Source organism: Triturus cristatus, chromosome 6 (genome assembly GCF_964204655.1).
Source record: "Triturus cristatus chromosome 6, aTriCri1.1, whole genome shotgun sequence".
In the NCBI taxonomy this organism is placed as follows: Eukaryota; Metazoa; Chordata; class Amphibia; order Caudata; family Salamandridae; genus Triturus; species Triturus cristatus.
Window position 1 is genome coordinate 55567370 of NC_140589.1, and position 24252 is coordinate 55591621.

General features: G+C 43.1%; 1 protein-coding gene across 1 annotated transcript in view; it reads right to left on the minus strand.

Annotated features, from left to right (window-relative positions):
* Window positions 1–24252, minus strand: part of DNAH8 (dynein axonemal heavy chain 8) — a 13985216-nt gene that overhangs the window by 5164769 nt on the left and 8796195 nt on the right. Inside the window, exon 61 of the mRNA XM_085610239.1 lies at window positions 21500–21622. Coding sequence (XP_085466365.1) covers window positions 21500–21622 — 123 coding nt within the window. The remainder of the gene's footprint in view (window positions 1–21499; window positions 21623–24252) is intronic.

Sequence of the window (24252 nt, forward strand, 5' to 3'; positions counted from 1 at the left end):
AACTCTATTGGTTGGATTTTTGCCCTGATCCTACATAGGTACAGATGTATGAGGCACTTCTCTTTTTCGGGGGCTATCTCCTGTGATAAGTACAGCCTGTCTGCGCCTATGGCATGTAGTATCAGTGAACAGATATAACATGACCTGTTTGTAGTTTATGAGCCTACATCAGTCATGGGCTGGTGTTAAGTAGGAGTGCGCTGTGTAGTGTGTGTGGGATACTAGTGTTTGGTTCAGTGTAGGTGTATGTGAGATGAAGAGCTCATGAGATTAGGCATACTTTTGGCTCCAGAGGGGCTCAAGAGCACCGCAGATTAAGAAATACAAAAACACATAACTTAGGAAACACGTAGGCTATAGGGTCGTCTTCAAGGGAGATGTGGGTCATCAGGGCCAGTAGTCTTTGTTTGTTGCCTCTTGTTCGTTGTCCGGTGTCTGGGCACCCAGAGGTATCTTGTCCTGGTGTGGTGCAGAAAAATTTATTTTAGGCCACAAAAGTCAGTTCGGAATTTGCATTAGTTGAGCGATTTGACTTGTAAAACCGTCTTTGAAAGCTTTGGTAAAAGAAAATGGCAGACTTCGGCCATGTTGGTACAATTGTAGTTTTGATCGCAGACATGTAGGATAAGAGCTTCGGGTTAAAGGTTAGCTGGGAAACAGACATTATTAGGCAGTTTTGGAACATTCCTTCATTTATTTGTAAATAGTATACTGATTTTACTCAAGGGCAATTGTTTCTTGAACGGGACAGAGGTGATCAAATGTTAGCGGAATGATAAGGTTTTAACTTAATTTTTGTAGGTGGTAAAGCTTGGGGGAAAATTGTGACTTTTAAACTTTTTTAAGGCTATTTATACTATGGTCCCCCTCCCCAGCTCCTTGCCACAGCAGGGGCAGTACTTCTCCCTATGGGCTTCTTCGCTTAAAGATGTGATATTGTTGTGTAGTTCCTATATATCCTATACAGTATCTGGGCGTTCGTATAACATAAACTGTGGGTTTGGTGGTAGACTAGTTCCAAGCACCCCCACCGGATATGTTAGCCTGTTTGCATTAGCTAACTCACAGTGCTACTAGAATCTCCTCTTATCGGGGAGAGAATAGTTTCTGGCAACCTCAGAACATGACAACTCTGATCCCCCAGGATCGTGGAAACAATATACTATTTTTCGATCGTCACTCGTGCTCACTTAGTTTGTCTCAGAGATACACAGAATAAACAGTCTGGGCATTTCAATAGAGATTAATTGAACAGTTGTTACTCTAGTGTAGAATAGATTTGCTATAACAACCATTAGACAGTAGTAGAGATATATGATTAGCAGTACTACGAAAGCAAAGGGATGGTACAGTTCTACCATTTTGCAGAAATCATGAAGATATACAAGTACATAAATCACATGATAAGAAAGTGCGTACTCCTACGATGTCTCCCTAACTAGATGTACCTAAATGCACCTAGCATTGGTGTAGGTGTTATGCGTTATGCCAACAATTCCTCTAAGGTCTAGTCAACCCTATTACCTGAGTAAGGAGAGAATATGGGACACCATCCTGGTCTCGAGTTGGACACCCCGCGAGGGTTGTTAGACCACTGCTATCTGGAGCGTCTGCATGCAGGAAACTCAGCGTCTCTGGTCAGTGTGTGAGCCGGGAAGTCAAGGTCTCCCCTGTCTGTCTAATCAAGACATGATGTATATATACCCACGGGTCTCCCCAGGGGTCCTACCTTGCTGTGTTACTGTGTCGGCCTAAACGATGACGTCAGGCTTGAACTTTAACATAGATATTATACAGGAGATGTTCATCCTGCTGTGAGTCCTGCTGTGCTTCCAAGAAGCCTCCTGCATAATGTATGAGTTTCGAACTAGGGAAAAAACCCACGTTCTGAATGCACTGCCATATCTAGGTAAAAGGTCAGTCCCTATGAACCGTTATGTATGTAATGTAGGGAAGGATATAGGTGAAAGGTTGCAGTGTTACCTGCGCCTATATAGGGTACCTATATGGAATATAACAATATTTTAACCGGTGTGATGGTGTCCTTTTGATCTGCATGAGCAGCGTATATTTGTGAGGAGAGGCAGATGTTTAATTTTAGGTTATCGGGGAGGTGTGTCCTAGATCACTGTTTGGGTTGTAAATCAGATAGCTGAACCCAGGCTCTCTTTTCCACCTTGATGGCAGTTGGTGTTGAATAGTACACAGTAGGGTTCTTCAAACTGAGCCTGTTTACACTTTCGTACAAAGTTGCGTATGTAGACTTCTTGATCTGGCTGTGGTGTTTAGAATGGTAGCCCGGTGGTGGGCTCTCAAGTGCTCCGGTGCTGGATTGTTTGGTCAAGAACTTGTCAGTCCTTGTCAGTACGGAGAGGTACTTATGAAGCGCATCCCCAATGCCTGAGAGCTAGCTTTGGTGCTTAATTTGGTCTGGGTCTTTGGGATTGGCGTTCCCATCAGTCTGCCTGTCACATTCTGGTGAGGTGTGAGGTGATTGTTGCTGCTGGGTGTGTTTCTTAATGCAAAGAGGGCTGGCGAGGCAGTGGAGCCATTTCTTATTGAGACTGGCACACATTTTACTAATTTTGTTCTTTAGAAGACCATTCAGTCTCTCAACTAAGCTATTGCTTTGCAGGTGGTACACTGAGACTAGTTTGTGTGTGATACTCTGGAGGGTGAGATGTGATCTCACATGGAGTGGACAGGTGCCTGCTGTTATACGATCGGATGACATCAGGCACTCCCCATCTCGGTATTACCTCCAGGACTAGGAACATAACCGCTGTTTTGGCATTGCAGTGTACGCAAGGGCTGGCTTCGATCCACCTGGAGTAAGAGAAGACCACCACTGCCGATAGTTTGGAGCATCAGTCTATCATATCGAGGAAATTGATATGTAGGGATTTGAACAGCTCTGTAAGTCTGTTTTAAAAAAATATTTTTATTTAGGGACAGTTCATCAAAGCATAGTACAGTAAGAAATTATTACACCGTCTCATATTTCCACATGATTAAAAAATTTAGAAAACACATATACAAGAAAGAATGAATACCTTCTTATAAAGCGCCTGGCTACCCTGGGGCATCCCAGCGCTGTGAGACCTGGAGGATATTAGTAGACCTTCTTGAACAAGAACGTCTTTAGTTGCTTCCTGAAGATGGTGAGGTTTGATTCAAGCCTGATATTATCAGGGAGTTTATTCCAGAGTTTAGCCGCTTGTACAGAGAGTAGCCGGCCGCCCATCCGGGCGAGCCTCACCCTGGGAACTACGAGCAGATTTCGATGATTGGATCTGAGAGATCTCACTGATTGATGGCGTTGAAACAAAGGGTTCAGAATGGAAGGGCCCAAATTGTGAATGGACTTGTGTGCCAAACACATAGTCTTAAATACAATCCTATCCTGAATTGGCAGCCAATGAAGAGTTCGAATTGAGGTCTTTGCTGAACATCTTTAGGAACTTTCATGCGCAGTTCTGAACAGTTTGCAAAGTTTTTAAAGTAGCTGCTGATGTCCCCAGATATATGGCATTAGCGTAATCCAGTCGTGAAAGAATCAGCGACTGGACCAATACACGTCTTGATTCAAATGGAAGAAGGTCAAGGACTTTTTTTAGCGATCTCATTAGGCCATAACAGGTTGCCGCCACCTTATTGGCCTGATGTTGGAAATTTAAAGTGGAATCCATCCAAACCCCTAGGCTTTTTATTTTGGTCTTAGGCTTCGGAGGAGGCCCCAGACAACTGGGCCACCAGGGGTCCAAGTTGATCGGGGCTTTAATGCCCAGCATCATGATGTCTGTTTTGGCTCCATTTAGTTTTAGGCAAGAGGCAGTCATCCATTCAAGAACATTGGTGAGACACGGGGTTAGATTGTTAAGCCCATGATGTGAGTCATTGTCCCTTACCAAGGAAACAATCAGCTGCGTGTCATCGGCGTAGGTGACAAGCTGAATTCCCCAAGGAAGCACCACATCAGCCAACGGTCTCATATAGATGTTAAAAAGTGTAGGGCTGAGTGATGATCCCTGGGGAACGCCGTGACTCAATTGCAACTGGTTTGATGACACCTCATCCTCAAAAACAGAGAAATACCTGTCCGATAGGAAGGAGTGTAGCCATTTGAGAGCCAATCCTGAAATCCCTGCGAGTCGAAGCCGATGCAACAGGAGAGAGGGATTTACGGTATCGAAAGCCGCGCTGAGGTCCAGTAGGACCACCGCAGCGCAGCCTCCAGCATCCACAATACTCCTGGTAGCCTCGACTACCGCCACCAGAGCAGTTTCGGTTCCTTGCTTGGGTCTGAAACCAGTCTGAGTGGAATGAAGGGCGCCCGACGATTCAACAAAAGAAGAGAGAGCCTGGTTAACGTGCTTTTCAGCTATTTTGCTAAGACTAGGTAGCAATGAAATAGGCCTATAGTTGGCCAGGTCTTCCGGGTCCAAATTAGGTTTTTTAAGTAAAGCACGGACCTTTGCTCTCTTCCAGTTCGGGGGAACCTCTCCTGAGGTCAAAGATGAATTAATGATCTGCATTATAATAGGACAGACTGTTTTCGAGACCTGTTTGAGCACTGCCGGGGGAGCGATGTCCTGAGGCGAGCCAGATTTTAAGTTGTTAAGGTGTATTCCAACCATGGCAAGATCTAATAGCGGAAAAACCCTGAGATCATCGACTGAGTTAGGGGCTACTCCCTCCGAGCTTTCAATAACATTCTCCAATTTATCAGGAGTGTGAAGGGTTGTTGGAAAACTAGTGTAGATATTAGATACTTTGGCCGCAAAGAAATTGGCTAATGCCTCACAATGTTTCTGAAGGTCAGGTGGGGGATTGATGATCCTGGGAGTAGCAACCAGTGATTGAAAGACTTTAAAAATCTCTCTGGTGGAATTATCTGCTTCTGAGATTTTACTTTGATAGTATTCTGCTTGAGTGAGTTTAAGTAATTTTTTATAAGTTCTAAGAACTGTTTTATATTCAGTTTTTGCAGCGGGAGAAAAATCTTTTCTCCATTTCCTTTCTGCCCCTTTGCAGGACTGCTTATGTTCTTTGAGGGTATCAGAGTACCAAGGATGTTTACTGTGACCTTCACGGTGGCGAATCTCTTTTTTTGGAAGGATGGTATTTAGAGTGCCGTTCAGCCAGTTGTCAAAGGCTTCATTAGCAGCTACAGGATCCTTAAGAGGGGAGGGCGGGCATCTCTTCAGGGCAGCTTCCCAGTCACTGACAGGTAGTCTGGACCAGATTCGGCCAACTTTCTTTGAAAGGCTAACCTTGTGGTTTTGTATATCTGGCGACCATGCAAAGGAAAGTAAGGCGTGATCTGACCAGGTGACAAAGTGGGGCGACTCACACACTATGTTCTTGAGATTTGTAAAACAGTGGTCTAGCAGATGACCTGCTATATGTGTGGGGGTTGTCACAATTTGATCAAGATGTACTAATCCCAAAGTGTCCAGCAAGCATTGCGAAGCAGCTGTATCCATTTCATCAAGATGAATATTAAGGTCACCCAGGATGGAGAAGTTAGAGGAGCTGCTAATAGAAAGGGAGATTTTATCAAGAAGATTATGACAAAAGTTGTGATGGTCACCCGGAGGTCTATATACCAAGATCCCTGAGAAGGTAGTCGTAGGCGAAATGGAGATGGAAAAACCAAGGCTCTCACATTCTGTAAGTGGGCTGTCGTGAGTTCTGCAACTAAATATGTTCTTATAAATAATTGCCACACCTCCTCGGCGCCCTGTCAAGCGGTCTTGTCTAATGATAGAGTAATTGGGGGGGAGAGCCTGAACTATATCAGGGTCAGATGATTCAGTAAGCCACGTCTCGGTTAGGAAGAGTATATCTGGGCCTCTTTCCTCTAAGATCAAGTTGATTTCTGTTGAATGCTTCGGGAGGGACCTGCAATTTAACAGCGCAAATATAATAGGGGTGTTAATAGCTTTCATTGACTTAAAGGGATTGCAGTGATGACAAGGAGTGAATATATCGTCTAGAAGGGCCTCAAGAGGGCAATGTGACCTAGCGGCATCTCTCAGTGTCATCAGAAACTCACCATTGTAAGCGTGTCTATTTGGAAGTTGAGCTGCCATGACTACGGTCCTAAGCTCCGTCCTGCTCCGGCCTGGCACGGACGGGCACAGACGGGCTTTCCTTAGGCGCTCCTTCGGCGCTCAAGGCGCGCCCGCAAACGCGTACGCTAACGCGTAGAAGGATCGATTACATTTATACGTTTAGTGGCAGCGCGTGTAGCCCTACCTCCCAGCAACTAGCACGTCCCCTCCTCCTCCTCCCAAGATGGCCGCTGTCGTGTGAGGTGAAATTCGAATATTTTGCAAGTCAAATTGAGAGTCATGGACAGAATTTCTTGAGTCATAGTTGTTTGTGTACCCTGCCTAGCAGCCCACCAAGTGCATAGTGTGACTTTTTTTTTAACACAATTTTTTATTGAAATCAAGGGTATGCAATCAATGTATACATTCCAACATTTCTTTTGTCTGTATTTCATTTACAGAGGTCCAGTATACCTCAGCATATGTGATATCATACAAATACAGCATTCGAGTAAACATGCATGTTGTATTAAGCCTCGATTGGGCTAAGAATTTTCCGGTAAGCCAATTTGCATGAAACAGTATGCGTGGTTATATCTTTCAATTGTCTTTTAGCTACCCCGAATACCAACCCCTGTAATCCCACCCTCAATACAACCCCCCCAAATAACAACTTAACTTTAAACTTTTGCCGCTATTATTCATTCGCTCCCATCTGGGCAGAATGCCCTATGGGGCAAATATACAGATACTGAGATAGAGGACTCAAGAGAGGGATAGGGGGAGAAGAAGGACCAGAAATGGGGAATAAATAGGGAGGGGGGAGGGGGCTACACTAATATGTCCAGGCTGCAACACATTTGTTTTGTTTAGCACTGATTTAATGTCAGTTCTATGGGATTGTGGACAGAAATAGTTTTGCCCAAATAAGTACTCTGGTGAATGACCGGGGATAAATCCGGGGTACAAAGAAAGTAGTCCAATCCTGTTATGCAATTTATGTAGATGGGATTGGAAGGAATATTCCCGCATATTCACGTGTTGTAACCTCCAAACATCAATAAGATTTCACCCTGTGCCCATCTTGTCAGGGCAGTAGCTTACGTCTTAGCATTGGTGTTAGGTAATGGGGGATGGGATCGGTCCAAGTGTACGTCAAACACTGCATTGAAGTCTCCACCCAGGATCCATGGGTACTGTACCCTGTCTGAGAGTGCCTGAGTCAGCCGCAATAGAAATGTGTCTTTAGGAGCGTAAATGGAGGCTAATACTACCTGCTTACCATCTAGGGTCCCCCGAATTAAAACATACCTGCCTTGGTCATCTATTCTACTCTCACTGTGGGCAACGGGGACTCTCGCCCGTATCTATATTGCGGACCCTCTAAAAAAGGTGGAATACACTGTTGCAAAAAGTTGACCTGTCCATCTTTTCTGCAATTTACTAGTCTCGTGACATTAAATGCGTTTCTTGGAGATATACTATTTGAGCCCTGTGGCGGTAGAGTTGTGCTTCTATTCTTTGCCGCTTCTGGACCAACCCCATCCCCCGGACATTCCAGGATATGACAGTATATAATTTGGCAACCGACATCATCAGCATTTATGTGAAAAGGCCCCCCAAACCCACCACTACCCCACCGAACCCCCACCTCCCCCATCCTCCAACAGAATGTGTGCCAACAATAAATACAATACAAATAAATCCCAATCCTGGGTCCAACGATTTAACTTCGCCCGACTAAACTGTGCAAAAAAGGTCAAAATTATACACTTTTCACTCTGTGGGGTAAGCTGCGTGCTCAATTCACAAGAATGCTAATATACAATAAATGTACGTGCCCAAGACAGGCCAGGCCAAGGAACTGACATTCTACCCCCTTTGTGTATGTGAGGCATTATGTCTTAATCACTGTACAATATACGCTGGTTAGAAAGACACCTAGGCCACTTATGGCCCAACTGTAAGGCTGGTTGAGTGTGTTTACGTTACATAGAGGCACTGTTCCTTCTTTTACCTTATTGGTTCAGCCTAACACGTCCAATGTGTGTTGCGTAGTTCGTGCATACTATGACTTAGCACAGATTTTCCCATAGTTTCGTAAACTTCCTATATGAAACCAATCTTAGAGCGTAGTTTCTTTCACATTCCTTAATCCTATTTAATTTACAAAATAGCTGTTGGAAAGTTGTGATATCATTCGATCACCATCTTTGCCTGATCAATAACCAAGCTACCAGGACCATATTATATATTTGTTTTTTTTGCAGTGGATTAGCTATTAAATCGAGTGAGTATCCTAGCACAACAGTCTGCAATGGAGATGTCGAACTGCTAATTGAGCGCATGGCTACGGCAAGGGGCTCTATAAAACATGCAAAGAGTAGAGGAGATAGGGGGCAGCCTTGTCTTGTTTAACTCTACAGTTGCCGTATTTATTAGTGTTTACAATTATTTGTGCTGTGGCCCCTTATAAAATTTAGAGATTACGGCAATCAGCTCGGAATGAAAGACGAATTCAGCTAATGTGTACTAACACACAAGGTCAAAAGCCTTCTCGGAATCTAATAGCATACTTTGGGGCCGATTCCGATCCTGGAAAACCCGGGTCCGAATCGTCGGACGGAGCGTTTTCTCCGAAACATAAAAAACACCGACCGGCTAAAATATACCCACAATTCCGATCCGGGACACCGCATACGCGACATTCGCACGGAGTCAGGCAGCGTTTTACGGACCAGCAAGTACGATTCGTACCCACAGCACTTCGGACGGCAATATTTTTACGGGACCCAAAAAGTGCCGGAAAAGCTAAGTACGCCACGATGCACGGCGAAAAGGGGGCCCGGTACGCACCGTACCCCCATCCCTACACATCCGCACCATACCCCCAGCCACCCCCCCATGTCCGTGCCGTACCCCAGCACCCCCCCATGTCCGCGCCGAACCCCCACCCCCGTGTGTACGGTGCGTACCCCCACCCCACCCCGTATGTACAGAGCGTACCCCCACCCCGTATGTACGGTGCGTACCCGCACCGTACATACAGGGTGTGGTGGGGGTATGCACCGTACATACAGGGTGGGGTGGGGGTACGCACCGTACATACGAAGTGGGGTGGGGGTACGCTCCGTACATACGGGGTGGGGTGGGGGTACAGTGCGTACTTGGGGGGGAGGCTGGGGGGGGGTGTTCGGCGCGTATGCGGGCACATGTTCGGACGTCTCCGTGGTTGCTATCGGAGTTCGCTCGGTACGGTGTTTTTTCCATACGGTTGTGCATTCGGACGGACGGGAAGGATCGTACTTGCGCGCTCGGACTTTATTTTCCCGATTCGTACGTAAAACTGTCCAGGGACGTGTCGGACACTTTTTCCGACCCGAGGACGTGTCGGGGAATTTTCCCAATGCGATTCGTATGGATTTTTTAACACACGAATCGTACTTGCCAGTTTGCACTGGACTTGTACGATTCGTACGTAAAAAAATCCGAATACTATTCGTACGGGGAATATTTTTAACGGATCGGAATCGGCACCATAGAGTCTGGATTTTATTTTGAGTAAAACAAACCAGGGCCTCAACTAAAAAGGTGGCATCAAGCGATAGTTGTTGGCCGGCGACAAATCCTCACTGGTCTGTATGTATAATTGACCCTACGCAGCTGTTCATTTTATTTGCTAACAGTTTGGCTATAATTTTAAATTCAGTGTTCAAGAGGCTCATAGGCCTGTAGGAATTCACATCATCTTTGTCTTTGTTTTTTTTTCAGGAAACTAACCACCACAGCCGTGCGAAAGGAAGATGGTATCTCTCCACCCTGTAAAATATAGTTACCTAACAGGGCTAGTTCCTGATTTAAAATTGGACAATTTTATTTTTTAATTCTGTTGAAATGCCATCTTCCCCACATGCTTTACCATTAGCCAGGGATTGAATAACCGCTTTGATTTCTTGTAATGTAACACTAGCGATCACACTTGTGCTTTGGCTTGCCTGTAATTTTGGAATTTGCAATCTATTAAGAAATGAGTTTAGTTTCAGGCTGTCAACCTCTTGTCTAACTGAGTAGATAGTTTCATACTGTTCTAAAAACACCTTTTGTATTTGCTCTTCGTTAGTAATGCGGGTTTTAGTGGTTTTGTGGGTCAGCATGTGAACCCTGTTTTGTGCCTGCTTATCTTTTATTTTCCAGGCTAAGTATTTACCAGTAAATTTACTGTCCTCGTAACCCCTTTGGCAGAATTAGGTGTATATACTTTACTATAGTAATAGTCTTGCATAGCCTGAGGAGCTAGCTCTAAAGCAGAGTTGTTTTACTGCTTTTCTCCCTTAAATATTGTTTGTTAGTGCGCCTAACTTAAGCTTCAAGATGTGCTTTCATGATATTTTGAGCCCGTCTAGTTGCAATCTGTTTAGATGTTCTAGATCCACGAATAGTGGCTTTAAAAGCCACACACACTTTTTCTATTGTGGCCGTGTTCCTGTTTATATGGAAGAAGCTTTCAATCTCCCTTTGGATTTCCTTACACCAGTCTTCATCCAGATGTACTCTATTAAATGTCCATTTAGGCGACTTTTTGTCCCTCCCAAGTCCAGACACTTCAAGTTTTACTAAAGCGTGATCTGAAAAGCTGTTTTGTATGTAGGTACAATTGACTGAATCTAGTCTCCTAGAAATTAAAAAATAGTCCAACCTATCGGCTGTTTCATATTTGGCTGAGAAACACGAATATTCTTTATTCGTTGGAAATTTTACCCGCCAACTGTCTATCAAGTCTAGTTTTTCCATACATTCCGATAGCATCTCACCTGTGCGTGGTTTATCTTGTTTCCGTACACCGAAAGATGAATCCAAAACAGGATTCTGGATTAAAGTCCCGGCCTATTATTACCATACCAGGAAGTATCAGCAATGCGTGATAAAGGTCCGACAGGAACGCAGGATTATTTTCTATTGGGGCATAAATCGTGGCTATAGTTAGTCTAGTATCAATAATTGAGCCATTAACTAACCCCCACCTTCCCTCTTTATCTATTTGGGAGTAAACAATCTGAAAAGGGAAACATTTATTTAAAAAAATCGCTACCCCCTTTGAGTTGTACTTGCCAATGAAAAATGGCTACTACCTGCACATTGCTGAAACATGTTAAATGAGAATTTCTTATCTAAATAATGCGTTTCCTGTATCAATATGATATTTGGGGTATTGCCTTTCATCCATTCTACAACCACCCGGGATTTTATTTTATTATTCAGACCCTTGGCATTAAAAGAGAGAATTCTTACAGAATCCTTAGATGCCTGCTGATTTGAAGCCATTAGGGGGAACGGATCCTATTCAGAAAATATCTTGTGCTGGAAGATATGTCTGCATTTCAAAATATTTTATAATGCTAGTTTTACAGTACATGATTTAGTTAAAGTGTCTATGCTTAAAAAGCAAGTAAAGTGACAATGCGGTAAAAATAGCATGTAAAGTGCATAAGAATATTGAACATTAATAGAGATACCTACAGAGGTGAGGTAATCTTTCAGCCCATTTACCTTATTTGTCTTATATCTGACAGTACATGGTTTAACTAGTAAAAGTGTCTGTGCATAAGAGATAAATAAAGTGACAATGTGGTACAAATAGCATATAAAGTGCTTATTGATATTCTTCATTAATCCAAATACTGGAAGAATTCAGGTATCTTTCAACCCATGAACCTTACTTATAATTATAATGACAAAGAATGACATAGCTAGTTAAAGTGTCTATGCGTCGGAAGCAAATAAAGTGACAGTGCGGTGCAATTAGCATATAAAACGCATGATAATATTCTGCATCAATACAGATACCTAGCGAGTTAAGGTGATCTTCCTATCCATTGACCTTACTTGTATTGTATTGATTCCTGATTTCTACCAATATCATGTGGACAAATTGGCGTTTAAATTAACTTTCCCCTTGAGGGTCTTTTGGAATGGTCGACGCAATAACCTTCTGCCTGGGGTTGGGAGAATATAGTTGACAATAGAGCAATCATTGAGGTACATAGTTATTATCTCTGCCATGTTTGAGATACACCAGTTATTTTGGAGCTCCGCTGCCATGTTATCTCATGTTATATCTGTCAATGTGTGTGGACTGGTGCAGTTGGGATAAGGCTATGTCAACCAAACTGCAGGGCTTGACGGGCTTCCTGGAGGTGGTGGAGGTGGTGTGTCGGTATATGAGTTTGTGTGCAGTTTGTATGTAACCCCTGGCCAGCTAAGCAGTTATTTTCTTCTGCTGGGGTTATCTCCTGTAGTTCCTGTAGCTACCTACCACTGGGGTGACTACTGACTACACCCCCATGTCCTGTGGGAAGTGGGCATTAGACTGTCTCAGAATTCTCTATTTTAACCAAAAACAAGATGGTGAAACCCTCCTCTGATTGTCCACTTCGGGTAGCACACCTTAGGGGTGGGAGTAGCCTGTAAGTGGAACACTTCTCATGAATATTCTAATTTTCCTTCTGCTCTGGTGCCAAATGGGCCTTAGGTCAGGGGGTGGTGTGCCCCAGGTCTGGGAGAAACTGTGGCTGCCTATCAAAGGTGGCAGTGGCTTTGAATCATCTGCCCTTGATATGCTAAATTCACTAGCCATCCTGCTGGAGGAGGTTTGATCACCTTCCTCCAGACAGGCATTGCTCTTTTCTGAGGGGGTGAGAAACTTGTCTGTGGTGACAGGCTGGACTATACCAGGGGGAACTTCTAAGGTGCCCTCTGGCTACATGTCTTCATAAATCTGGTACTGGCAACAGTACAGATTTATTAAGATAAGATGTCCCATACCAGACATCAGTATTTTCAGTGAAGTCATTATGTAGCTAGGTAACTCGTAATGACCAGTGCCCTGCATGTATCTTTAAAATAGCTTCCTGATCACTTGCAATGTCTAGCAAAGGAACTAGACATCACAGGGGCATATCTGCTCATGTAGATGTGCCCTTATGAAATATAATGCACCATGTCTTTGGGCTCTAAGGCCTACTGTAGGGGTGACTTACATATAGTACATGCAGTGTACACACAAGGAGCGGGCAATGTTGTGTTTTAAGAATGGCTTGCGCCATTTCATGCATCCTGCAATGGCAGTCTGCATGCAGTTTGTGTGTGGGTCTCTTTGGGTGGCATAATAAACACTGCAGCCCTAAGGGACTCTCTTTAGTACCCATGCCTTGTGTACCAGAGGAGCCATTTACCAGGGACTTACAGGGGTGCTAAAGACCTTGCCAATTTGGTTATAATTAAGCATTTGTCTTGTTTTTAGGGAAAGAGCACTGGAACTAGGGGCCTGGTAAGCAGGGACCCATTGCACTACCAATCAACATTAGTACCAGTCAGCAAAATTTGGGGGTGACCATGTCAAAAAGTGGCACTTTCCTACACACATGTACAAACTAACATTTTTGTGAGTAGTTACAAATCTTTTCATGAACAATTTACACCACAGAAACGGTTTAAGATTTGTACTTAAGGATGGGTAAATCAGTTTTCAGAGTGGAAACGAATAAAGAACACCGCCCAACTTTTCGAAAGAGGGTAAATGGTAACCCCACGTGTTTCTTTTAAAGAAGCTGGAACTGCTGGGTTAGATATATGTGATAATGGTAAAGAGTGTAAAGATGGAATGAACACACAAAGAGCACCGCATTGTTATGATGAGACCATTCCAAATAAGATAATACCTGAATGAACTCACCTAGTAGAAGTAATTTCACTAAAGAGAAGTCTTGTTCCTCAACCTCCAGTTGGATTTCATTAGCAACGGAATAAGAGATTAAGTGGACGGGGCGTGGCTACGGCGCCGCGCTAGATGGTTGCCTAGGGTCTCTGCTCTCCCGCACAGGGACCTTCTTTGGACGAAACGGGCATGATTCTCTCTCGGAACAGCCCGTCGGCCGGCCGCATCACTTCAAAGAACACTCCGTGCCTCGGGTGAGGTTGCTTATGACTTCGGCAGATCCGGCTTGCAACGTTTGTTTATTTTGTAGATTCTCTCAGAACGGCCGCCATTTTAACTATGCACGCTTCGTGACAGTGAGCTGCTGCCTCGGCTGAAGTGTTTTTCGCGCGCTCCCAAATACGTCATGCTACCTCTATGGAGGGAATCTTCTGAAGCTGCCACCCTCTACAGCCCTAAAGACTTGTAACTATTATTAACACCAGGAATACTTTTTTTCTTTTCCTACACATTACGTCTTTGCAGGCTCCTCTATATGAAAAAAGACCTCTGTTTTTATTCTAGTTGCAATGGTTATTTTTTCTTGGCACTGAGACCCTATATTGTGTAGACTTTGTCACTGTCACGCTCCACAGGTGCTACATTGTTGCTTGGAGGAGGGGGTATTGGGAGGAGTGCTCCCTTTCTCCCTCGCCTTGTTTTGCGTCCAGGTTCCCCTGTGTTGACTGCTACGCCATCTACGGGACGCCCTGATGGCCGAGGATTATTACTTTTTTATGGGAAAACACCGCAATCCAAAGTTTGTTTTCATCCCCTCTCAGCGTCCTCCTGTGGCAACGAATCCATCCTCCTCCGCCACGGATTCTTCTTCTAACGCGAACCCAATGGCGGGAGTTTCTTCCAATCGCCCTTCGTCGGCGCAATCACCGGCTGGTAAGGCCTCTTCGCCTGCTACTTCCTCTAAGAGACTGAAACAAGATCCTCCCTCTCCAGATAAGACGACACCTCCTGTCTCTCTGGAACTTCTTCTGGACGAGATACGCGCGCTACGGCCGTTTGTTGAGGAAACTAATCACAAGATGCAACATCTTGAGGAGAAATGGTCCGTTATGGAGAGCACAGTATCGTTGATGGAGCAGCAAGTTACAGATATTCCAGCCAATTCACAACGAATTTCCTCTTTGGAGAAGTCGGTCCCCGCTCTTCAGCAACACACAGAGGATTTGGAAAATCGCAACAGGAGGAATAACCTTCGCGTTTATGGTTTGCCGGAATCTCTGGAAGGAGACGACCCTGTCTCGTTTTTCATCTCATTTCTCCCGAAACTTCTGGATATGCCATCTACCACAGTTTTCAGTATCCAAAGAGCACACAGACTGGGTCCTCGTACATCCTCATCAACCAGGCCACGTGGAGTCATCATCCTCTTTTTGAAATTTACAGATCTTCTCTCAGTTCTTTCAGCGGCTAGATCCAAGCGTCAGATCTCCTGGATGGGTCAAAAAGTGTTCCTCTCACAGGACGTCTCCAATGCTACTGCGAACAGAAGGAAGGAGTTCTTGAATCTTCGGGCTCCTCTTCGCTCTTTGGGCGCTAGATATGGTTTATTCCATCCTTGTCTTTTCAAAGTCACATTCCAGAATCAGACATGGACTTTTCAGAATCCTGCAGAACTTAAAAACTTTATTCATATTCACGCTCCCAATGGCATGGACACTTCCACCTCTTCTAATGGTTGATCATATAATCTGCTTTCCTTACAGGTCTTGTGTTCCTGAATTTACATTTCCTGCCTCCGGTTTCATTGCGATCTTATTGCTTTGATGCAATATTAACTGTTTTAGTGTAATGTCCCTCTCAAGCTTTCCCCCTTTTCCTGGTTTTACCTTTTAGACATCAGTGTTCTTAGGTATCACTATCTTGTATATTTCATGATTGCTAATTATCTTTCTTCGTTTACATTTTTTCCGTGTTAATTGTTTTTCTTTGTTTTATTCTAACAGGTTCGTTGGGTCTTTTTCAACTTGTTTGCCTCCTCTTCAGTATTTTCCCTGTCCAGGTGTGGTTCGGACTCCCGCATATGGGGTGCTCGTCTTGTTGAGTGTCACCATTGCCCCATTGCTCTCTGTTTTTCTCTCCCCCTCAGGTATGTTGTCTTCAGTCATCCTTCTTGGATATGTACTGTCTCTTCTTGCTCTCCCCTCTCCCTTCTTCTCCCTTGTTATTCCTTTTGTCCCTTTTAATTATAGGTTGTACCTTTCCTTCCCCCTTTGTTCCTTCTCATTCTTTCTCGCCCTCTACATACGTTCTGCATTTTCTCTTTTTTGTGCTCCTATGTTTCCCTCTTTCAATTTCCTCTTTTCTCTTGTTTTCTCTTCTCTCTTATTTATTGGCACTCTTCTCTCTCTTCTCTCTGAAACTCATCTTACTGAAGCGGAATTGCTTAAGTTGAAAAGAGGCTGGGTGGGTACGGTCTTATTCTCCCCATCTCCCAATAAAAAAAATGGTGTTGCTATTCTCTGCCACAAGAAGCTAAAATGTAAGGTTGTATTCCAGGATAATGACACTGAAGGTCCATGGGTACTAGGTAAGTTTTTAATTAATTCTGTACCTTTAACTGTTTTTAATGTTTATGGTCCTACTCAACCTGATTGTAATTTTTGGCCTTTAATTACAACGAAATGTTTCCAACACAAAGATACCATGTTTATTTTAGGTGGCGATTGTAACCAGATTGTTGATCCGTTTCTTGATCGCAAGTCATCTGTTCGCTTTACCCCTCACAAATCCCATAAACAATTCCTTGACACTATTTCACAATCACATCTCATTGATTCATGGAGACTCTCACATCCTGATACTTTAGACTACTCCTTTTTCTCTCCCCTTCATGCTTCTCTCTCTCGTCTTGATTATATTTTTCTCTCTCAACCCCTTTCCCAACATCTTTTATCCTCTTCTATCGAACCCATAGTTATTTCTGATCATGCTCCTATTGTAACAGACTTTGATCTCTGCCCTTCACAGCCTAAATCTTCTCTCTGGCGGTTCAATAACTCTCTTTTCTCTTCTTCTTTTCTTTCCTTTGCCAACAAATTCTTTTCCCTCAATTCTGATCCTTCTCTATCCCCTTATCTTGTCTGGGATTCTTTTAAAGCGACGGCACGGGGGTTTGTTATTGATTTTATTTCTAAGAAAAGGAAACTCTTTCTTAACAAACGGAAAGTTTTGCTGGCTCATATTAAGTCTTTAGAACATAGATTTTACACCTCCTCTACTAATTCTGTCTTACCAGACCTCATTTGTGTTAAACTTGATTTTAACAAATCTACTACCGATAATGCCTCCTCAATTCTTCTTCAGAGTAGTGCCTGTTACTATGCTGGTCGCAACAAATCGGGTAAACTCTTAGCTAACTATCTTAAATCGCGTAAGGAACGTACCTCTATTGACTCTATCTATTCTTCAGATAATCTACTTGTACACAAAGAGCAAGATATACTTACCCAATTCCAGCTTTTTTATCAATCCCTTTACACACCCGAATCTCCTCCCTCCGCTCCTCTTATTCAATCCTATTTTGAGAAGCTTCCTATTCCTTTGACTTCTCATCTCAATTTTCTTGACCTTGAACACGAACTTTCTCTTACTGAACTCGATAGCGCCTTAAAGACTCTTACTAAAGGTAAGTCACCGGGACCTGATGGTTTTTCCGTCGAATTCTATATGCATTTTTCTGATCTTTTACTCCCTAAACTTTTAACACTCTTTCAATCATTCTTTCTTTCTGGTAGTGCGGCAGGAACTTTTCATGAGGCCACGATCTGCCTTATTCCTAAGGAGGGTCGTGATCCTCAATTTTGTAAAAATTACAGACCGATTTCTTTAGTAAATGTGGACTACAAATTATTTGCTAAACTGCTCGCTCTTCGATTGGATCCTCTTATGCCTCATCTCATTGTTAAAGAACAATGTGGCTTTGTTAGAGGTAGACTTACCTCGGACAAGTCTCGTCTTTTCCTCAACATCTTAAATAAGGTCTCATCTCTTTCCATCCCTCTAGCTACTATTTTTGTTGATGCTGAGAAGGCATTTGACAGAGTGGATTGGTCCTTTCTGTTTGCCGCTTTACGCTGGCACGGTTTTGGTCCTAAATTCATCTCCCTCATTTCCCTACTTTATTCTGCTCCCAAAGCTTCAGTTTTAGTTAACGGTCATTTATCCTCTTATTTTCCTCTCCAGCGCGGTGTCCGTCAAGGTTGTCCTTTATCCCCGCTTCTCTTTGTTCTATCCCTTGAACCCTATTTGACTTCTATTCGGAATAATGTATCCATTTCGGGTTTTCCATATGGTAATAATCAGTTGAAACCCTCTGCATATGCAGATGATATCTTTCATTTATCTCTGCCCCCCGAAACATCTATTCCTGCCTTATTGTCTGAATTTAAATCCTTTTCACAAGTCTCTGGTTACAAGATTAATTCTGATAAAACAGAGATTCTCCCTCTTACAAAATTCTGCCTTCCTCATCATTTTTCCTCTACTGGTTTTGCCTGGAATTCCTCAAAAATTAAATACCTGGGTATATGGTTCTCTAATTCAATCTCCTCATCCATTCAATTGAACATGTCTACAGTCCTCTCCCGTATTGATAAATCACTTTCCTCTTGGAATCCTCTTTATCTCTCGTGGTGGGATCGACTGGACTCGATTAAGATGATGATATCCCCTATCCTGATATATATCTTTTCCATGCTCCCTGTACACATCCCCGATATACACTTTAAACGCTTTGATTCCTACCTTTCAAGATTCCTATGGAAAAACAAAAAGCCTAGGATTGCTTTAGCTCCTCTTCGTAAACCAAAATTGAAGGGTGGAGTCAACTTCCCAGACTTTCGTCTCTATCACAAATCCTTTTCTCTACGTCAGGCCTCCAGATGGCTTGCATCAGAACCTACTCCTTTTACTCCTCTCTGGCTCTCTATAGAACGTACGCTAATTTCACCCTTTTCTTTCTGCCAAGAATCCATATACTTCTCTTCCCTTATTCAGACATACCTCTTCCCTTCTGTAACCCGTGGTCCAGTCCGCCCCAATCACTCGCAAATCCTTTTTGGAGACTCCTATTTGGCATAATTCGCTTATTCTCCTAAACAATAGACCTATTTGTTGGACTTCTTGGAGATCAAAGGGTCTCATGTGGGTTAAGAAACTCTTTGATGGTCTTCTCCCTTGCTCATTTCCTCGATTTCAATTCCTATTTCACTGTCCTCAATCCTTTTTACACAAGTTCACCGTTCTCATGGCTCTTATTCTCGACGTTTATTATTCCCTTCCTTCCTCATCTTCTCCTATTTCTCAATCTTCTCTTCTTCAAATTTTATTTACCTTCCCTAAAGCTTCTCTTATTTATAAATTCTTCTTATCTCCCAATCCAAACCGTGCCAAATCTAAACTGGAACTCACTTGGGAATTAGACCTGGGATGTGATTGGTCTGTTGCTCTTTGAGATAAAATTTGGTCTAGATCTCCAAAAATGTCACGCTCTGCTTCTTTGACCCAATCTTTGTTTTTTCTATATCACAGGCTATACCTCTTCCCAGTTTCTCTTTCTCGCTTTTCTGTCTCTAAAACGTCTAACTGTTGGACATGTGGCTTCCCTGATGCTGACCTTCTACATCTCTTCTTTCTATGCCCTCCTGTTGCTGTATTGTGGGATGAAGTTTGGTCCTACATTTCTTGTCTATTTGCAATATCTATTCCCTATTCTATACCTCTTCTCTTTATAGGCAGCCTTTCTGATTTCTTAGATTTCCCCCCACACTGCTCTGGTCTATTAGACCTTATGCTTGCCCTGGCATTCCAACACATTTCTTTTAATTGGAAAACTCTCAACAAACTCTCTATACAATGTTGGTGGAATTCACCTTCATAGACTTGATGTGGCTTTTGCCTCATCCTGCACCCTCACTCTTAACAGAGATCTCTTCTGGTTACCCCTTACAACATACCTTGATCGCATGGCCTTGAAAAACAATTCACATTTTTCTTCTGAAAATTTTAAACCTCCTTGAATGATATTAGCTCTGTCCTCCTTTTCTTAATTTTTCATGCCTCTCCTATTACTCCTACATTTACTGATTAATATGTTTTTGATTTTCTTATTTGCCTATTCATTATGCCCTCCTTTCTTCATATTTCTTTTGTAGTGCCTTCACTCTCTCTTCTCCTTTTACTTCTCCCCTTTTGTTTCCCGTTCTTTTCTGTTCTTTCCTTCCTAAGTATATAATTTTACAAAATGCTTTTGTCTTTTTGCTATGCGGTATTAACCTACTGTCATCTTAGATACGTATTGGATAATATTGTTTGTAATGGTTGGTATCTCTTTGCTTTAACAATTTTTTTTATCAATAAAGCATTTCAAACTAAAAAAAAAAAAAGAGAGTTTAAGTGGACAATAAACCTGCGTCCAAACATCTACCCTTCCTTCTTTCTGCATGTTTGAACCACTGCCCCTCTATGAATGTGCATGCTCCAGTTTTTGGATTGCTTGGAGCTGTGCGCATTCCTGTAAATTTATTCTGTGGGGTACGCCTGCGTATGTGAGATTGTTGCTGAACATGGGCACCTGGCTCTGCATGCGCTGCCCTGGCATCTTTCTAACAGTCTGCCATTTCTAACCCTCCAGCAGTTTATGTTCCTCAGTCACACTACTTGCCTCTTTATACCCACTCATAGTGCTTTCCTCTCCGCTTCTGTTTTTGTGAAGATTAATCTAGTCACAAAACTCCTTCCTCATTCCTCCCTTCTTGTTCCCGTGTTTCCTCTTTTCAGTCATTTCTTTAAAATATATATATATGTTTTATTAACATTGTCATTGAAGTTAATAATATAATATCGTGATTGCCATTTAACTCTTCTCAAAGTCAAGGATCAGTTCTTACAGGTATTTGTAATATGGTGCTGCTACAACTCCTGATCCATTGCAATACTGCATTGAGGCTAACCTCGGTGGCATGCGAGCTTTCTTTGTACAATATAAACGTTGCCATCCTCCTGTAGTACCAATATGGCTGCCATATGTGTAACCACTTTTTGAGGCACCATCTACCCTCGTAGATTTGCTTTTCGGTGACCATGCACCTACCTATGACTTCTTTCCAGCTGTCCAACTCAGGAAGAATATTTGCTCCCACCTCTCTAGCAATGTTTCCTTTCTCTGCTTCTAGGATGAGGCTTACTTAGCTGCCTCATTTCTTTGACAGAAGAATTGCAACTCTTCTATAATTTCTAGTGTTTAGATGTGCCCTTAGACTAGAGTGAAGCACTGTCTAAGCAGCCACCATAACATTCATTTAGTATCTTGATCTATATTCAAGGATGGCCCCAAGTCAGATGATCTATGTGTGTGAGTGTCTGTGTCTTGCATGGGTGCTTCTTTGTCTATAGGTCCCTGTGCATATGTGGCTGTAGGTGTACTGGTCTTTTGTGCATTAATGTCTCAAATTATTTGTCTGCATCTATTTCAATGCATGCATGGATGTGTTATGTCTGTGAGCATTTGTGCATACAGTACACTACACACAAGTGAAAGATATATGCTTAGTCAATGTTTGTTTTTTGTGTTGTAAACCTGCTTTGTATATTTATTATGAAATCCATTCACTTAAATAATCCAGAACATTTAAACATTTAAATTGTTAAGTGTCCTTAATTATTATTGTACCTTCATAAGATGTGTCATTGCATCCTTAAAAAACACCAAGTCAAGAGAAGAACCTCTAAGTGTTTCATTGAGTTGTCTTTGAAAGTCTTGTAGTTTTTCTGTTAGAAATTCATAGCTTGGAATCTGAAAAAAAATAAAGATCATTTTAACAAATATGATGAAAATATCTCTTGAATAATCACAGGTGTATCGGAACATATCCAAGGGCTTCAATTAGAATTTGGCAGGCGGGAGCACTGAACTAAACTGGCAATTATCCTGCCCTATCAAACCTGAGCTCCTTCCACCTCATTTACAGGAGGAACAGAGGGTTTTCCGATGGCACTTTTCTTTTTCTTTCACGATTTTGTATTCAGGTTTATCTCAGAGAGAAAACAAAATAGAGAACAGGGTACAGCGCCAGTACACACTGTCGAAGCCCTCCAAAACCAGTACATATGTGGGCAATGTAGAAACACAACAAGGATACAGACTAGCTGGGAGGTACCTGCCGGAGGTAGCCGACGATGGATAGGCTATCCAGGGTCAAAGGGGTGAGGGGAGGGAGAGGAGGAGGAGGAGGGTGAGACCCTTAGGGCGGGGGTATGGGGGAAAAGGGTAGTGGCAACCAAGGAAAAGAAGGGGGAGAGCAAGGAGGGGAGGAGGAAAAGGTAGTGGGGAGGAAAGAAAAAGACAGTTAAGGAAAGGATAGAGAAAGAAAGGGCGTGAAGGGAACAGATGGAAAAAAGGGAAAACGGGGGAAAGGGAGGAGGCAAGGAAGGGGGAGGCCGAAGAGAGGGAACGGGAGAGGGAGGAATGGAGGGTTTGGGGAGGTGGAGGTGGAAAGGGACGGGAGGGGGGAGTGAGAGGATTCATAGGCGATCCTGGAGCATGGGGCCAAGAAGAAGCGGGCCATGAAGAAGCGGGACACAGGGACTGCATCAGACCAGAAGAGCTGCAGTTGCCCCACAGATTCAGCCACCTGGCAGCTGGCACCGGCTGCTCAACGCTCGTCATCCCGTAGAAAGGATGCCCAGATCTTTGTCCTGCAGATTATAAATGACACACTCGTACGAGGCTGTCTGGTATATGGCTGAGAGCCATTTCTCATGTGTGTGTGGGGGTGGGGGGGTGGATGGGGGGAGGGGAGCGCTAGTGCCGAAGGACGCAGTTCTTTTCCTTTGAAAGTACTGGATGGAGCAGCAGGCCCTCATGGCGGGATTGGTTAGGAAGATTGCATGGTCATGGAGCAAGATCAGGGGTACAGAGTCTGGCAGAGTCTCATTCAGCCTGGCACTGACTGCCCCAGAAGGGTAGGACAGTGGTACAATCACAGAGGATATGGACCAGGTCACAGCGATCCCCATCGCAGTGCCAGCAGTTAGAATGGGGAAGCAGTTTTATCGGGAGTCCAGTAGCATTCATGCAGTGACTTGAAAAGACAACATTTCAGCCATGATTCCCTGGTCCCGCAGTCCAGTGCCTCCAGAAGTTCAGCCCAATCCCCTACCTCATACTCCAACTGTAGGCGAGTTTGCCACTTGGTGGGTAAACTGTCCATCGAGGAGTCAGGAATACAGGTGACATGTCAGGAGACTGGAGAAGCCAGATATCACGCCTTGAAAGCAGCCCCATGTCCTGAGGTAGGAAACCATGGAAAAAATCAAGAGGGAACAGGGCATCGGGCTTAGGCGGAAGCCGAGGCAGTGTTGCAACTGGAGGTAATCTCTATAGAAAATGGGGGGTTTGATCCAATAAGGACTATCTGTGGGGAGGGATCTATATAATATAGCACAACATTTATATCCCCCACATTGCTATCAATCTATTTCTAATCTTCCAACACAACATCCAATTGAATCCAGTGTGTTAAGGGAATAATCTCATGATTTATTGCCATTCATTTTTATCAAGAAACCTTTTTCACTTTGCTATTGGTAACTTTATTTGCAGTATATGTGCAACATCAAATCAAATTAATTAAACCACAATTAATTGAAAAACGTATATACAAAACTTATATACAAAAATGGAAAACATAGGAAGAAAAAAATCATAACAAATACAGATAACGTATTTAGCATGATCCAAAATTCTCGTGAAAATTGTGAAGATGTACAGTGTCCAAATTATTTTCAGTTCACTACATCTCATATGTTTTCCCTCTGGGGATGAAAGAACATTTTTCGGATTCCTTCCTCTTGTTATAACCTCTTTTTGTTCTAAGTGACTTATATCTCTGGTTTATATTCACAAGCGGTATATTGCACTTATGTATAGAGGAGGATCTCCAAATTCTTCCCCAGATCTCGTGCCAACGCGTTTCAACCTCTGTGAGGATCAGGGATACATGCGATTTTATGTCGAGGTCATCATCAGGGCATAAACTTCAATCTTGACAATACTAAAGAGAGTAGATGAGAATTTGGATAATGGTCCTATTTAAGGAAACCATTTTTTAAAACAATTTTATGTATGCAGACATTTTGTCTGGTGATTATATAGCAAGCATTATCCTTTCTGGCACTGGGCCTTTTTCTTTTATATTTTTGTTACTTATTGCATGCAGAGTCCCGTGCACGATCTGGTGTCTAGTGTCCATTGACTTCTGGCGGTGCAGCCACGATCTTTCAAAGTTCCATGTGGAGCAAATATTATGTGGAAGGACTTTCCCTACCTGGTGCCTAGTTGTACAGTTTAGAGAAGTCAACTCGTGCTAGTAAAATAACAATGAGTCAAAAAAATATATAAAAAAAATATATAATCCTTTTGAA